This window comes from Sylvia atricapilla, chromosome 9, assembly GCF_009819655.1.
Source record: "Sylvia atricapilla isolate bSylAtr1 chromosome 9, bSylAtr1.pri, whole genome shotgun sequence".
Lineage (NCBI taxonomy): Eukaryota > Metazoa > Chordata > Aves > Passeriformes > Sylviidae > Sylvia > Sylvia atricapilla.
This window is the reverse complement of record NC_089148.1, coordinates 5,946,810-5,963,676: the sequence shown is the minus strand read 5'-3', so window position 1 is coordinate 5,963,676 and position 16,867 is coordinate 5,946,810. Positions and strand designations below refer to the sequence as shown.

Sequence of the window (16,867 nt, the reverse complement as noted above, 5' to 3'; positions counted from 1 at the left end):
TGGCACTCCGACAGGTAAGTGCACTGTGGCTAATTCAGAGTGCAGGACTGGCCAGCTCTAGTCCAGAAAACAGCTGGATGAGTCCTGAATGAGCTGCTGTAACATAAACCATAACACAGGCAGGCAAATCTCCAGTTCCTTCCTTTCAGCTAGGCCAAGTTTAAAACCCTGCTCACACCTGCCTGAACTGCCGTGACTTGGGTTTAACCAAGCCAGCTTCAACCCCAGGAGCTCTGGCTCACCGGGAACAGCCCCAGGGCACAGGGGTGTGAGGCACAGACAGTGAATGCTGGACATCCCTTCCTCATTCCCAGGTCCCAGAGCCAGGGCCAGACAGATAAAGGTGTGTGTGCTCCCATCCCAGTTTCCTTCGGAGATGCAAGACGCAATGAGGAAGGGCATCTCCTGAATTTGGGGGAATGTCCACAGCTGGCTGCAGTGACATGGACTGACCATGCCAAGAGCCACACAGGAGCTGCTTCCCAGCTCTGTTTGGGCAAGTTTTGCAACCAGAGTTGAGCTCTGGTGACTGCACTGCTCTCAGGATTTGTTTATCTGAGCAATTTAACTGCAGTGGAAATGCATCCTTGATCCTAACGGGGTGAACAGCAACTGGGAGAGAAGCTGAGTACCAGTGCTGTGAGCCATCAAACTTTAAACATTTTTAAGGGAATTTTTTCCTAAAAATACCCAGAATGACACTGTTCATTACCACAGCATTACAAGATGAAGCAAGGAAAAGCTGCAAATCCCAAACAGGATTAAGCAAGATGAGTGATCGTTAAGAGCAGAGTCACACAACTGGTTTCCTCTGTAGATGCCACAATTTGTTGTGAAAGCCAGTACACCTAAACAGACGTTTAAAGACAGAAGACAAATTTTACAATGCTTCCTCTGACCCAGTTTTCTACCAAGATCCATGAAAGTCCAGAAGGGGAGAGATGCTATGGGAAAGAGACCCAGTTTGCAGGCATTTCTCTTCCATGATGCTGCAGTTTGGGACTGGTCTATTTTCTTACAAGTTCTTGTACTGTCATGAAAGTAAGGAAAGGCTCTACAGTTTGGGTGGCACCTGAGTAGACTCAAACCCACACATCTGCTAAGTAAGAACTCTCTGGACCAGAGGCAAGGTCTTTTTCAAGAGATTCAGTCAGAGAAGTTATTTTACAAGGTCTGCAATCAGCAGCAAGCTAACCAATTAAGATAATGAAATCCTCACAAAAGCCACGCAGGTTTTCTGATTTTTCACCTTATAATAGGTTTATGTAACAGGTTTTGGGCAGCAGGGTTATAGAATGCTAGAATGGTTTGGGTTGAAAGGGACTCTAAAGCTCTCCCTGCCATGGGTAGGGACACCTTCCACTAGCCCAGGTCACTTCAAGGCCCATCCAGTCTGGCCTTGGACACTTCCACGGATCCAGGGGCAGCCACAGCTTCTCTGGGCACCCTGTGCCAGGGCCTCCCCACCCTCACAGGGAACAATTTCTTCCTAATAAGTTTTTTGGTCTTCTTTTTCATTGAACTGTGTTTCTGCCAATTCAGCAGGGTCCATTGGCTGACTCCAACTCCATTAATAGCTGGTAGAGGGAAGTAGCAGGAAAGAAGGAAATGTGTACAGCAGGAGGTGGGTTTAGCCTTATTTCTGACTATCTTACTCTGCTGCAATTAACTGGCAATAAATTACAGTCATTTCCTCAAACTGAGTGCGTTTGCCTATGTGGGTAAGAGGTGAGATCTGTCCCTGTCCTCATGCTGACCCTTTCATCATGTTCTCTCCCCGTCCTGTTGACAGAGGGAGTGACAGAGCGGGCCAGCCAAGGTAACACAGCACCCATCTGCTGCACTTACTCAGCTCACAAACCTTCCAGCCTGGAAAGGAGCTGAGCACACCTACCAGGGCAGCAGCCTCTAAACCAGGATTTAAACCTTTGTAAAGCTACAACTGCATCACCTGGATGTTTACAAGATGGTACCCAGGGCGTGGGAGTCACCCAGACAGGGACACTGAAACAAGTGACACCAGTAAAGGAAGGACTTCTACAGAGGCAAAGAGCTGAAATAAGAAGGGACTTGAATGAATTGCTGAGAAAGAAAGGGTCTGCCCTAAAACTTTTTTTGTCCCCTCCCCACCATCCTGGGTGGTGAGTTCTTACAGGAAATCTCATTTATCACCCCCACACACGGATTCACAGAATGACAAAATGGCCTGAGGATGACGCAACCATTTACGCCGCCCATTCATGAAGAGCTCAAGAAATCTTGGAAATTGTTCTAGAAATACTGGTTATCTGCCCAGCCTGGGCTTGAGGAGACAGAGAAGTGAATGGCCATGCCAGAGGAGTCAGTGTCTCCATGCCACCTGCTTTGTGGGGCACCACACACACCAGACCTGCCAGCTAAAACTCCTTGACCACAGGAAGGGTTCAGAGCCCCCAGATGAAAAATATCACACGGAGCACTTCAGCATATTTCATAAACTTAGATTCGCTCAGATCTCTCAGAGGTGTTCCAGAAAGTCTTGGAAAGGCAAAATAAACAAAATCTCTCATGTCACCCCAGGTCTCCATCACTTCACAATGTAACATTAACTCTCTTGTTCCCAAAGCACCTCTGGTTCATAACCTGGAGCAACACCAACAGAAAAAATTAACCCCTAGGAGAGTCAACAGCTTGGGAGTATCCATGAGGGAAGTGAAATTCAGGCACCCACCCCAAACAGCGTTCACACATGGTCTGTCACGGCCATCTCCCTGTCCTTGAGACAAAAAACCTGATGAGAAAGTTCAGCAAGTCCCTCAACATGTTTCATTTTTGGCAAATCAAATAAAACAACTATATATATATACACACATTGGCACAATCACCTGTAAAGGCCCTTCCCCACTCACAGCTTCCAGCACCTCCCCACAGTAATGTTACAGATAGGTGATGTGATGGTTGGCTCTCCCAATTAAGGGATGAATATGCTGTGAAGTTTCATTGCAGTATAGCTGTGTTATTGTCATTTGGCCGTCCCCTGCTGTCCCCACAGTGCCCTTTCCCCGTATGTTCCCCAGGGCCGTCCCCGGCAGCCGGGACAGGAGCAGGCCGGGCTGTGCCCTGTGCGCCCCTGCCGTGGGGGAGCCGCCAATGGGGAAGGCTCGGTGCCAGGGGGCGTGGCATAGCCACCCCTGACCGCCAATCAAACTGCAAAGAAAGCAGCCTCCACCAATGGACGGCCAAGAAGAGTTGACTGACAGGCTTTGGGCGGGGCCAGGGCTGCCTGAGGCCACACCAGGGGTCTAAAAGGCTGAGCAGCCATTTTGGAGGGAAGCTCATTCCAGTTTAATTCCATGCTCTCGGTACTGCCCTTTTTCCTTATCCAGTCCTTTGTTGTATTTTGTTAAGGTTTAATAAACCTTTGAAATTTTTAAAGTTGAGTGTCATTTCTCACTGTAATTAACACAATCATTTATTTGATCAAAATAGCTGCCAGGCTCTCAGGACAAGGAATAAAAACACTTTTAATTTTCCCAAAATTAAAAAAAAGAAGCAAGCATCTGTTTTTTCTCATTTTGGGGGACTTGCCAGGACCCCAAGGACCGGCCCTGGGTCTTTAGAAGCTCACCCAGAGATGCCCCAGACTGTGGGTCCCTCAGGCTACTGGCAGTCACCTCAGACAAGAAGCCAGGCAGGTTTTCAGTGGCCCTACAGCATCACTCTGGCAGGTTTTATCAAAATAAAACATTCTTCTTGAGCAGCTGCTTGATTTTGATGACTTGCTAAGATAAGATGACTTTTTTCTAGAAAAAAGATACAATTATATTGATGTACAGTATAGGGCCATAATTGCTGGTGCACAAAGTTGCTGTAATCTTCTGGCTTTCTTCGCCCTTTCCAGACTCCTTTTAATATCATATCGTGGGGTCCCCACTTCAACCTCCCTTTTTTCCCTGCCCATGTTGCCCACACTGTCTCGTGACAGACACCTGCATTCAAGACTCTGTATCTTTTCATTTAGCTCATCTTCTTACACACACTAACTCATGGGCTTCTTGCTCCACTCTGCTGGCACTTTTCCTGCGATCTTCTTATCTAAAGACCACCATGTATATGAAATTATATTTATCTGTATACATGCACACACCCACTACTGCATCTTTTCTGTGTGTTCCTTCCCCTTACCCCACAGGGGATGACAGACTCCCAATTCCCTCTTTTCCCCTTGGCCAGGGCTCCTCTCTCTTCCCTTGTACTTGTGGCAGCTGAATATCCCCCTCTCAAGTAACCCTCCTGCAATTCTAACATCAACAGTAGACTTCAGTCATGAAAACCCCCTGAAGCAAAGCTGTGGGTCAGAGCTGCTACTGTAGTTTGACCCAAAAGTAGTTTCCAGGATTTGGGAAACACCTGTATGTCAAATCAGCTTGATGGGAGAGCAGGAGCCAAGGGTCACACTCAAGCTCCCTCACCCCAGCCTGCAGGCCTTGGGGAGCCCTGGGAAAAGGGAGAGATGGCCTGGCAGCAAAGCCGACAGACCCAAGGAAGCAAGAATATTCTTTTTGCAGATTCAGTCAGTACTCCCTCTTCCCTCCTTAAGAGCAGAGCAGAGTTGTTCTTCCTGGTGGTTTCCTATTTAGCTGTCAAGTCCAGAGGCTCAGCAGCCTCCCAGAAAGAGGAAGAAGTGCTGGCGTCACCCATCTCCCCACCACAAGATCCGCTGACCCATCTGGGTGGGTTTCTTTTTTATTTTTTAATGGCCTTATATTTTTTCTGCTTCTGCACTGACTCAGCAGAGCTCTGGGCTCTTTCTTTCCCCCACCAAACCACAGCCTTATGAGGTGGCAGCAATTTCCAGTTTCACTGCACTCACACAGCACTTCTGACTGAGCCAAAAAGCTAATTGTAGGTGTTGCTGGCTTGTAGGCAAATCGTTTACAACTCACTCAGCCCTTCTGGATCAATGGAAAGAAGGAGCGGCAGGACTGTTCTCTGAGTGAGAGTGAGCAGAGACACGGGGACACTGCCCTGGCTTTACAAGTCAGACAGAAGCCCACCAGCAGCCCACTGACACCCATTTAATGCACAAAGAGTCACCCTCTCCCCCTACGCATGGCAACAGGCTCATAGAAGAAAGGCAAAATAGAGAGATACTCACGCATGTCACCAATGGCTCCTTTGGTGACATTCGTGGCTTTCCTTACTGTCACAGTGAATATGTGTGAGTACTGGTGTTCCACCTGAAAGTCAGAGAGTGAAAGGTGATTAAGCTCCAGAACCAAAAAAAATCCATCTATCGATATAAGGTTTCATTTTGTCCAAAACCAGAGAGAGCAAAATCACCGAGTCAAAACGTAAGGGAAACTCATACTGGGTAGAGCATCCTAAAGCTGATCTGCACCCTGGAGCTTTACCAAGAGGTACCTGCACTGGGGCTGCTGGATTTTCTTGCAGCCACACCTACTAATCTCAACCAACAACACTCCCCCTCACCACAGAACCTGCTCCGAGGCATTTAGTCAGGCAGGAACCACTGAGTACGGCAAGGGAAAAATAAAACCGGGCTATTTTAAAATAAAATAAAAACAGCTTGTCTTGATAATTGCCTTCCCCTGCTAAAAAGAACGGCGGGAATTACTTCAAAGTCTGTGTTCTGGAGCAGATAAATGCACACTGCACACAGAAGGGGTGAATTTAGTGCTGTACCTTCTAGTACACATCAATATTCAGTGTGAAAGCTGCCTCAAGACAATGTAAGGAAGGTGCAAAGCAAGCTGTTAAAACAGTCAGCAGCACATTTCATGCACTTTCTGGAGGTTCCCGTTTCCTGCAAAGCCCAAACACACAGCAGGAGCTGCTTTCCTAGGAGCAGGCGTGTCCTCAACAAACCAGGGAAGTAGGAAAAGATGTGAATTTAAGAAACAAAAAGGAAAAGCCTTAATAAAAAGAGGTCACCAAATCAGCTCTACTGTTGCTTTATCTACACAGCCCTGAGTTTGACCAACCTGCTGGATACCACTGAGAATCACCACTGCAGACTGCATGGCAGCCAATACTGGCTTTACAGAGATTGGGAGGAATTGCGAGGTATTAAAGCCAGGATCAGGTCTCACAATTGTGTATTTTCTATCTTTTGCTAACCATCCACCAACCTTGTGAAGTACAGTAAAATAAACACAGCCTATCAGCCACTGGGACCAAAACAACCAGGGAGAAGGCCACTGTCGGGAAATTCACTGAAATTAATTTATAACCATAGTCAATACCTTTGCTATGGGACATGCTTATTCAGGCTCTGCCTGGTACTTTCCTGTTTTTTTTTTTTCAATCTGGATACTTCCTATTTTTTTCTTTTTTTTTTCAGAACTAGTTGTTTCAGCCAAGCCTCCTTATTTTGTGTCTACAGCTCACACCCAGAGACCTGAGTCAAACTGGACCCCTCTCACAAGAATAAAGAAAAAAGTTAACATCTTAAAGGTTACATACCATTTTCTCAAAAAAAAAAAAAAAAAAGGAAAGCCACAACTGATGTTCTAAAGGCAGCAAAAGTGACTTGTGAGTGCTCAAGTGACATGAGTCAGGACTCATTAAAAAGCACTTCCAGTGGTACCAACTGCAGAAGCCTGAGGAAGGCACAGCCACATCCCCATGGCAAAGGCTCCAGGAGAAGAAGCCCACAGTGATACAGAAGGTGACTTCACTGCCTGACCCAGACACTGAGTTTATCAGCTTTATCTGGCTGTAACCACCCCCACGCTGTGCCAGCTGCTGGAGGCTCCAGCCAGGACTGTCTGCATGGCTCTGGAATTTTCCCCCGGCAGCCACAGGAGTTATCTGGGTCCAAGACCAAGTGAGCAGGTAGGAGGGGGAAACTCTGAAACCGTCATGGCACAGCAAGTGGTTCAGCAACCACAGGAAACGGGGAATTCAGACTCTTCTCAATACTCCCAGTGGGATGTTGCTCACCTCGAAACCCAGCAGAGAGGGTTCAGCTGTGGGAACCCAGAGTTCCTAAGAAGCAACACCTATTTAACAGCCTTCCATGGGCTGACATGAAGACATCCCAATGACTGAGTGACATCTGTCACCTTCTGCACTGCAGCTTCCAAGATGGATGAACAGGAAGGAGGATGTGACTTCTCCCTGAACAAATTTCTGCCTCTGCCACAGGGCAAAAAGAAGTCCAGTTTTCCTCCATAGCGGGGTTAATGGGGATTTTCGTGGGTATCTGGGAAGGGCTGGGAACACATCTATGTGAAGTCACTCCGTCTCTGTCATTTACCCTGCCCCAAGAACTTTTACAAGCTGTAACTCTCCAGAAAGCACTGGCTCTCGCTGCCCCCTATTTTCAGTTTGCTGCCTGAAAATGCTCAAATGTCTGCTTTATTATCTCCCTATTGTATTATCTCCCAAGTATGTCAGATTGATGAAGCTGGTTTCACAACTGGCCTGTTTCTTCATACAGACTGAAACATTTCCTTTGTCATATTCAACCTTGTAATTAAAAGAAACAGCCCAAAGTACAAACACACTACCCTCCTCCTTTTTCTCAGCTGTCAAGAAAGAGCTTGTCCTCGCTGGAGGCCACAAATCAGAGATCCCTGAGCATTTAACAGTGAAGAGGAGTTATCATGAAGTGACAAGGATGGCACATGGGCGTGCTGGGTTTAGTTCTCAGCTGACAGGTGAAATTCATGTGCAGTTCTGATGTCCCACAGCTCTGGCTGGAAAAGGGGGATACCACACGATACTCTCTGACAACAAGCACTCTGTAAAGTGTTTTGCTTGCCTCTGCCATATGCCTAAACTCATACACCTAAACTCATATGCCCACCATCAAAGCAAGGCCAAGCCACCACTTACCAGTTTGCTCTCTTCCCAGCAGCACAGAGATCACCACTATTTCTATTACAAGTTGATAACTGTTTTACTAATGCCATCACAAAAATTGCTTTTTATTGACTTAAGCAGCAACCCCCATCATTCCAGCTGTTGTACTGCCAAGAAAATTAAGCCTGGTTTAAGACTGGGATCCTCTGAAAGGCATGTGAGAACCTAGAGGCCTGGCAAAACAGAAAAGCAGTATCTTCTTTCCCTGAGCCTCACCCAAAACAACACACTGAGGATTACAATTATACACAGTTATTAATATTTGGCCATAGTCATACACTTGGTGGAAATTTGCCACTACTGAAATAAACATTCTCCCTCTTAGTATTAAAAAAAATACACAGATAGACACAAGAAGCTTGAAAGTCTAGATCTCTTCTTACACCAAAATAAATGGTTTTTCATGCAAATTAAGAGCAAGCGGAAATTAGGGCAATTTTCCACTTAGGATCCAGTTTTTAAGTAAAATAAAAGGCCTAAATGTCCATATTTCAGAAGCAATTTTTTTATTCGTTTTTCAGAAGGAGTTCTGAAGAAGCTCCCTGAAAACACCATGAGAAATGTAATGACTCTGAATGTCTTTACAAATCCAGCCCTTGCTAGTTTAGATGACTAAGCTGCATTTTCTCAAGTGACTTATGTTCACCTTAAGTCTTGATAAAAATCTGAACAAATCCCTCAAGTACTTCTGAAAAACACATAATCATAAATAAATCACTTAGATGTTGCAATACTGAGAGAAGCAACATCTACATTCCTTTAAAAATCTAGGACAGGTTACAAATTTCAAAAGCTCACTATTACCTCCAGTGCAAGGTGTCCCTGCCCATGGCAGTGAGGTGGGATGGGCTTTAAGGTCCCATCCAACTCAATCCATTCTGGGATTCTGTGGATTTAAAAAGCTAAAATACACCGTCCAAAGTGACCTCACTTTACACATGTGTTTCATTTCACTTCCTCCTTCTCCATACACTTAGAGAGGAAAGGAGAAAAAAAACCAAAAAGTTTTCACCATGCCCTGTCTGAATATGGGTTTTCCAAGTTATGGAAACTCAGGTGGACAGTGTTCACTGTTCAATCCACAAGGTTTTCCATGACTGCACAGCCATGGTTCAGCATCTCCTGTTTCCACACCTCACCTCAGCTCTCCCTGCCTCCTTTGCTCCTCTCTCACCTTTGAGCGCTTTCCTTCCCCTCAGTAAAATTTCCCTAATTACCTGCTTTGCTCTCTTTCGGATGTCCCTGCATTTGAGAGCACACGAACACCACATCCTTCCCACCAGGAACACAGCCCCAGGATCTCCCGTAAGGCGGGCGGGTTTTGCCCAGAAAGGCAGGGATTTGCATGCGCTCCACATCACATTTGTCATATTCCAGACTGCTGAGTCACAGCTCCGCCAGGACATGGGCATTCCGTGTGCCAGGCAAGCAGGAAGCCCTGGCACAGGCTAACTGCACAAGTATTAAAGTGGGTTTACTTCCTTCGTGTTAAAGACACTTGAGCTAACAATGGGGCTGGACAAGTGAAAATATTTGCCTGCTTACTTAAGTAATTGATTCTCATGGAGTTCATGCTCTTCTTTCACTGGCTATTACAATTTAGAGAAACTTCTGTGCCTACACACATTTTTTTATCTTGAAGTGCTTTTTTTCCGTTGGTATAATATTTATCCCCCGTATCAAAGTAAATGAAGATGTATTACACACTTTAATTCTTTGCGTTTTTTGAATAGTCAGTTCTGTCTGCACCTGCAGCAGCTTTTTGAACATCTTAATTTATACCTCAGAGTCTTTCGTAAAATGAGAAAAAAATAAATCAGAAAACACGCAGCAGTCAGCACAAGGACTTCTGCAAAATGTAGAATCCTTTTGAGTAATTTAATGCCAAATATCATTTAAATCCAAGGTTTTTGCACTGATGTGAGCCTGCTGGCCATGACTATTCAAAATTTCAATGGGATTCCAGTTTTCAAATTTAAAAACTTCAAAGATTTCCATTCACTTTCCAAGCAATTAAAGGATCAGCTCTTGCATGAACAGTGTTGATTCTGGAATCAGCAATAGTTCAGCATTCCCAGGCAGTTGTAACTCCGTTTACTCTACGCACTTTTTATTCATTATATTATATATGTAGGATAGATCCATTCTGTAGGTTATGGGTATCAAAAAGTCCTTTTATGTAACTGATTTAATGACATATAACCGAGTGCATCAGAGACCTCTCCCATAAAGGTACAGATCATTCCAGGCAATCCATCCAGGAGAGGGCACTGATGCTGAAAGGATTTAAGTCAGTATTGTTTTAACACAGACATCACCCTGAGGTCTGTCCTCCCTCCCAGCAGGTCACAGGACTGGGGAGGAGTAAAAGCCAGTTTGACATCTGCTGGCTGCACACTGGTGTGGAGGATGTGAGTGCATGGGGCACAAACCACAAGGTTGATAAGAAATCACTTCTAGGAAGCACAGGGAGTATTTTTAGCCATGCCAAAGTAAAACACTGTGACAAGTGTGTGGCAGCTATTGCTGGAGACACCTCACTGTTGCTGCTGTCAGCCTGGCACTGTTATGAGAACCCCTGATAAGAACACACCCAGCATGGCTCCAGATTTTGGCTTGGCCAGGAATTGCCATTCCAGTGTTTGCTCTGGAAACTCACTTCCAGCACAGCTGCATTCAGAGGCTGCTGAGCTACAGCTCACCCCACAAAAGGGCAGTTCTGCTCCCATTTCCCTCCTCCTTCCCCTGTTACTACTTTTATACTTCCACAGACTGAGCTCACCCTCTTCTTCCTCTTGGGCCACCTCCAACAGCACAGAACAGATTTTCTAATCCTTCCATGGAATCCCAGAATAGTTTGTGTTGGGAGGGACCTTAAAGCCCATCCAGTGCCACGGGCAGGGACACCTTCCACTAGTCCAGGCTGCTCCAAGCCCCGTCCAGCCTGGCCTTGCACACTTCCAGGGATCCAGGGGCAGCCACAGCAGGCACACAGGGATCTCTGGGCACCCTGTGCCAGGGCCTCACTTACCTCACAGGGAAGGATTTATCCCTTAGAAATTTTTGTCTTTCTTTTGTATTGAAGCAGCCCTTTGCTCATTCACCAGGATCCATTGGATCACTGCCATCCCAAGGGAGTGACAGCTGGGACAAGGATCCAGCAGGAATAATGGAATAAAGCATAGGAGGAAGGGAGCAGGGGCACAGAGTGCTGCTGAGTGGCACAGATCATCTCACTCAGAGTTTGCATGATATATTTTGAGGATTCTCTCTGAACCAACATTAGTGATATACACCAGTTTAAGATCTAAATATACCAAATTGTCAACTTAGCCTTCCACTGATACTAATGAAAAAGGAGAGGAGTACAAACCCCATGCCCTAGCCCAATCCACACTGTAAGTAAGAAAGCTAGAAACATCTACCATTTCTTGAAGGAAATAGTAACAACTCCAATGTTATGTGCTTATTTAGAGTAACTTCCAGCAGGGAAGTCATTAAACAAGACAGTGTATATCAGAGAAGATGGTATATATATATATATGAGGTTCAGTGCTACTTACCACAATGTGTTGATAAGGATCTATGATAGACATTTTTGCCTTAGTTTATTCAAGGCAACTGCCAAGTATCTATTTCAGTCCTACACAGGAGAGGCTTCTCCTTTTTCCAGAGCAGAGTTCAGTATGAAAGCTCCTTTAATAAATAAAAAAGAAGATATAATTAAAATTCATCTCTTATTTTTAAAATATATTTTACAGAGCAAATCAGTTCCTACTCTTTCGGAAGGTTTCCACAATTCATTTGTTTACAAGACCTTAATTTCACATAAGCTATGGAGATATAGGTATTTACCTGCCTGAGCTGGAGAAATGTCATGTGTTTATTTCTTCTACCTCAGGGTAAGAGCAGAAATCAAGTATCTTAAATTCCAGTCAACCCAGTGTTTCTAGCAGCTCTGCAGATAAACAAAGAAGAGAGGAATTATATTTATCCCATAAATATATTGCAGTATTTATGCTTCCACGCATTACACTCCTGATTAGGATTGTGAGCTCTGCAGGAGCAGCAACACTGCCCTCTGTAAATCCAGGAAAGGCATTCCAACTGGAGCTGTATGTAACTTCCCAGCCAACCCCGGCTGTCTGGAGATGTTACAGAGGTTTGGAGGGGCAAATTGCAAACCAGGACTTCATGGCTCTTCAACAGGCTCTCCATAGACCACTGCTCTCTGAGCACTCTGGAAGATCAGGGGCCACCAGAGGCCTTCAAAGTCAGAACCGTTTTCAACCATCAAAGTACCAGAACTGTTTTCAACCATCAAAGATGTTACATCTTTCTGCGTCTCTAAAAAACCCTGGGAACTGCTGGACAGGATCAGTTCTCCCATCCAGCTGAACCATGGTCAGACCTGAACCATCAGCAGAAATTTCAAAGTGAAAAGAAGTGAAGCACCATGTGGGGTTTGGTCTCAAGGGAATGATTCCTAATGCTCAATTCTGAAATGGCAGGATAAGCCCTAAATGGCAATTTATGTCACTCCCAAACCTTTGCTCCTGAGCAACTACATGAAAGCATGACAATAAAAGATTTAGTTTCATTACAATCACTAGAACATTATAATGTCCTTTTTTAATCACTGAATCATTAAGGTTGGAAAAGCCCTCCAAGATCCTCAGGTCCAACCATTAATCCAACACTGCCAGGTCCATCACTAAACCACGTCCCAATATCCCACATGTTTTCAGAACCCTTCCAGAGACAGCGATTCCAGCACTTCCCTGGTCATGCCTGACCACCCTTTCCTGTCAGCCCTAACAATAGTTTGAGGCTGGGAATCACCCTGGGTTTATTTCATCATTTTTATCTGAGGAAATGTGAATAAGAAAGACTTCAGCATTGGAGAATCATGGTAAACGTGCCCAGCTATATAATTTCCGGAGGAATTGCTGCCATCTTTGAAGGCAATCCAGGAAAGGGAACAGCAGGAGCTACCCAGTCATCATCATGGAGAGGAAATTTGTAAAACCAGAAAATACTCATTTCCCCTAAGTGCATAGCCAACTCTCCTGCTCACTTTGAGAGGATACACAAAACCAAGCCAAGGATACTGCTCTCTCTAGGGAAATAAGAGAACAGGTTAGATCCGGGACGAAAAGCCTGGTTCGAGTTAATGTCCTACATCCTAAAGGCAGAGTTTCAGTTCCCCAGATGATCCCTTAACTGGTTCAGACATGAGGTCATGTTCTCTCTCCCTACAACCCCCCGCCTCATTTGTTTCAACATCTGCAGGAAGCACGCCCGTGGTTCTGCAGACAACAGTCTCTTTGGCTGCAGGGCAAGGACGAGTCCCCAAGCGCCATCTGCCCTCCATGCTGGATGAGGCAAGGATCATGCAGATGGACAAAAATGCAACCACGTCATCAACAACTGCATCCCGACACCCGCGCAGAGCGCAGGCGACGGGCAGGGCTCTCAGCGGGGACAGCAGGGCCAGGAGCAAGGAGACCTCACACCAAACCCCGGGATCCCGGGTTCCCACACGGCCCCAACCACCAGCACGGCACATCTCAGCCCTGCCCGTGCCACGTTACTCCAGATGGGAGCTCCTGGCTTGCTGTGTTAATCAGAGTCTCTCAGGATGTGATAAACACAGGCAGGTACACGAGCACACGCTCCGGTGCCATTTCAGGGGCCCAGGGCTGGCAGAGGACAGTGCTCTTCTCAGAGCCAGCAGGACATCTCAAGAGAAAGTAGATGTTTAAGTGACTTGAATACTTAATCCCTTACAGTGGATTTAATTCAAATCAGTTAATTACACCGCACCCTCTGGAAGCTCGCACTACATTACCCAAGGAGTGTTTGGGTCAAGCACACAGAGTAATTTCAGGATCTAAAAATCATCATGTGGCAGAAGAGCCAAATACAGCACTAGCAGGAAATCCCGATTACGCTCATCAAGAGCCATGAAGAAAGTCTTGAAGGATGTTTACTGCAAACATCTGCAGCAAATAGAACTGTGATCCCAAAATTATCTTGCTTAACACTTCCCCTACACACTGGCCATCCCACATGGCCTAATGGAAAAGTTTTCATGGGATCACAGAATATCCTGAGTGGGAAGGAACTCCCAAGGATCATCCAATCTGACCCCTGGCCCTACACAGACACCCCAACAATCCCACCCTGCACATCCCTGGGAGCATTGTCCAAACCCTCCTGGAGCTCTGGCAGCCTTGGGGCCGTGCCCATTCCCTGGGGAGCCTGGGCAGTGCCCAGCATCCTCTGAGGAGGAACCTTTCCCTGGTACCCAGGAAAACCCTCCTCTGCCCAGCTCCAGCCATTCCCTGGGTCCTGTCTCTGGTCACAGGGAGCAGAGATTGGAGCTGCCCCTCAGAAGGAGCTGCAGTTTCTGGTGAGCTTTGCCCTCAGCCTCCTCCAGGCTGATCCTAACTAATATAGGACTGTATCTCAAGCACAAAGTCCTGCACTTGAGCTGGAGTTGGTGAGCCCCACCCCTGGCAGATGCAGGGGAAGCCATGCCTCTAAACACATCTTCAAGGACACGCTGATATTACCAACACAGATTGTTTTGTTTCCCTGATATCTGCTGCTATCACCATCCGTGACTGTGCTGTTGCTGGGGCTGACAGCATTCCTTCCTAAAGGAAAAGCACCCCACAGGCAGCACTTCCACCATTAACTAAGCTGGCAAAGACTGCTTAACTGTCTATTATAGGTAATCAAAGAATAGATTAAGTTAACTGAAGAACAGAAGGTCGTGTGGAGACCTTCCAGCAGCCTTTGAGGATGTGAAGGGGCCTACAACGAAGCCAGAGGGGGACTCTGCATCAGGAATTGTAGTGACATGACAAAGGAGAATGGCTTCAAACTGACTGAGTGGAAATTTGGGTTCAACATACGAGAGATATTCTTTCTTTCAAGGGTGGTGAGACCCTGACACAGGGTGCCCAGAGAAGCTGTGGCTGCCCCTGGATCCCTGGAAGTGTCCAAGGCCAGGCTGGACAGGGCTTGGAGCAACCTGGGAAAGTATCCCTTCCCAGGGCAGGGGGTGGCACTGGATGGGCATTAAGGTCCCTTCCAACCCAAATCATTCCATGACCCTCTGATTCTCATTGTTTTATTGCTCAATGTCCAAGTTTACAAAATTACACAGCAAACAGGCCACAGTTTAGCTGACAGTGTCATAGAGAGCCAGCCTTTCCCTTTCTCCAAGTGCCATAAATCTCAGCTTTGTCATGGAGAGCCTAAATCTCACTTTCACCAAAAAGTGAACTCTCCTTCTGTCAGGACAAGGGTGTTGCATTGCTAGGCACAGTTTCAGACACCATCAGTACCAAGCTATCAGTGGACAGCTCGATCACTCCTTGAGTCAAGAGCCTTCTGTGATCTCAGCTCATACTTGAGGTGACAGACTGAAGTGGAGAAGGGATTATTGTCTTGGAAGACCAACTATAACAGAGTAACTCACAAAAAGAAGCCGCATACACACACGAATAGAGATCATTACTAGAACATTTTCATTCTCAGTGCATTCCTACAGATAATTCAGTTGTATAGGATATGTCAAAAGATAACAAGAATTTTCCCATGCTGAGCACAAGCTTACTCTGGAGTTAGTCTTACCAAGTGGAAAAGCTCTGAAAATGAGTAAACACAGCACAATATAAATATCATCACCAGAATACAACCTCATAAGTGTAAGAAAAATCATTAGACGGAGGTTGTTTATATCAAGCTGTCCAATTCTTCTTAAAAAAAATCAAAGACACAAACCATTTTTAAAATAATAAGCATGACTCACCAGCACAGTCATTAACTTCCAATCTATCAGGAGAAGAGTAAGGGGTAGAGAATAAGCTAAGTAATGACTCAGGCTTTTTGTATGAACGTCACCCTCCATTTCTATCAAATCAGATTACAGCATTTTATTTGGTAAGATTGATCCTGTGATTGTATAACAGAAATAACAAATACTCTGTTTCTACATGACTTTGCCTAGCATCCTGGAAAATCACTGTAATGTTATTTCTTCATTTAGGGCTTCCCACACAAGAAGGAAGGATTACCTCTGACTCCGTGTAGAGCACCCATCACTCCACTTCCAGCACAAACGGAAAAGTAGATGGTCTGCTGCTCTGCCAAGGAGACCCATGGGCCAAGGCCAAAGGGATGAGGGGCAACAAGAAAAAGTGCTGGGTCCTGGCCTTGGGTCACCCCAACCCCCTGCAGCTCCAGGCTGAGGGGAAGAGTGGCTGGGAAGCTGGAAGAGGCCCTGGGGATGTTGGGGACAGAATTTCAAAATGAGCCCAGGTGTGCCCAGGTGGGCAAGAGGCCAATGGCCCCTGGGCTGTGCCAGCCCTGGTGTGGCCACAGGCCCAGGGCTGTGCCCTGTGCTGGCACTGCTGAGGGACTTTGAGTGTCCAGTGTCCAGTTCTGGGCCCTCGTGGCCAGACAGACACTGAGGGGCTGGAGCATGTCCAGGGAAGGGAACGGAGCTGGGGAAAGGGCTGGAGCACCAGGAGAGGCTCAGGGAGCTGGGAAAGGGGCTCAGCCTGGAGAAAAGGAGGCTCAGGGGGGACCTTGTGGCTCTGCACAACTCCCTGACAGGAGGGGACAGCCAGGGGGTCAGGCTCTGCTCCCAGGGAACAGGGACAGGAGGAGAAGGAATGGCCTCGAGCTGTGAGGTTGGACATCAGGAGGAACTTCTTCATGGAAAAGGCCGTCAGACATTGGGACAGAGTGCCCATAGTGGAGTCCCCATCCCTGGGGGTGTCCAAGGAAGTGACAAGGTGGGGATCAGGCACAGGCCTTTTCCAACCCCAATAATTCTGTAGTTCTATGACTTCTCTCCCCATGCCTTGCTAAGGAAGCATGGGTGGGAGGAAGAATTCTGAGCAGAAGGGCAAAAAGTTCAACCTTTGTGCCACATTTTTGGAGGACACTGTGGGGTGAAGCTTATCAAGGAAATTGACAC

General features: G+C 46.4%; 1 protein-coding gene across 1 annotated transcript in view; it reads right to left on the bottom strand.

The window, feature by feature from the left end:
- PLA2G4A (phospholipase A2 group IVA) overlaps positions 1-15,731 on the bottom strand; it is a 58,370-nt gene extending 42,639 nt beyond the window's left edge. Inside the window, exons 1-4 of the mRNA XM_066324693.1 lie at positions 15,695-15,731; positions 11,725-11,827; positions 11,433-11,565; positions 5,138-5,219 (exon numbers count right to left, since the gene is read on the bottom strand). Coding sequence (XP_066180790.1) covers positions 5,138-5,219; positions 11,433-11,465 — 115 coding nt within the window. The 5' untranslated portion in view covers positions 11,466-11,565; positions 11,725-11,827; positions 15,695-15,731. The remainder of the gene's footprint in view (positions 1-5,137; positions 5,220-11,432; positions 11,566-11,724; positions 11,828-15,694) is intronic.
- Positions 15,732-16,867: the final 1,136 nt, after the last annotated feature.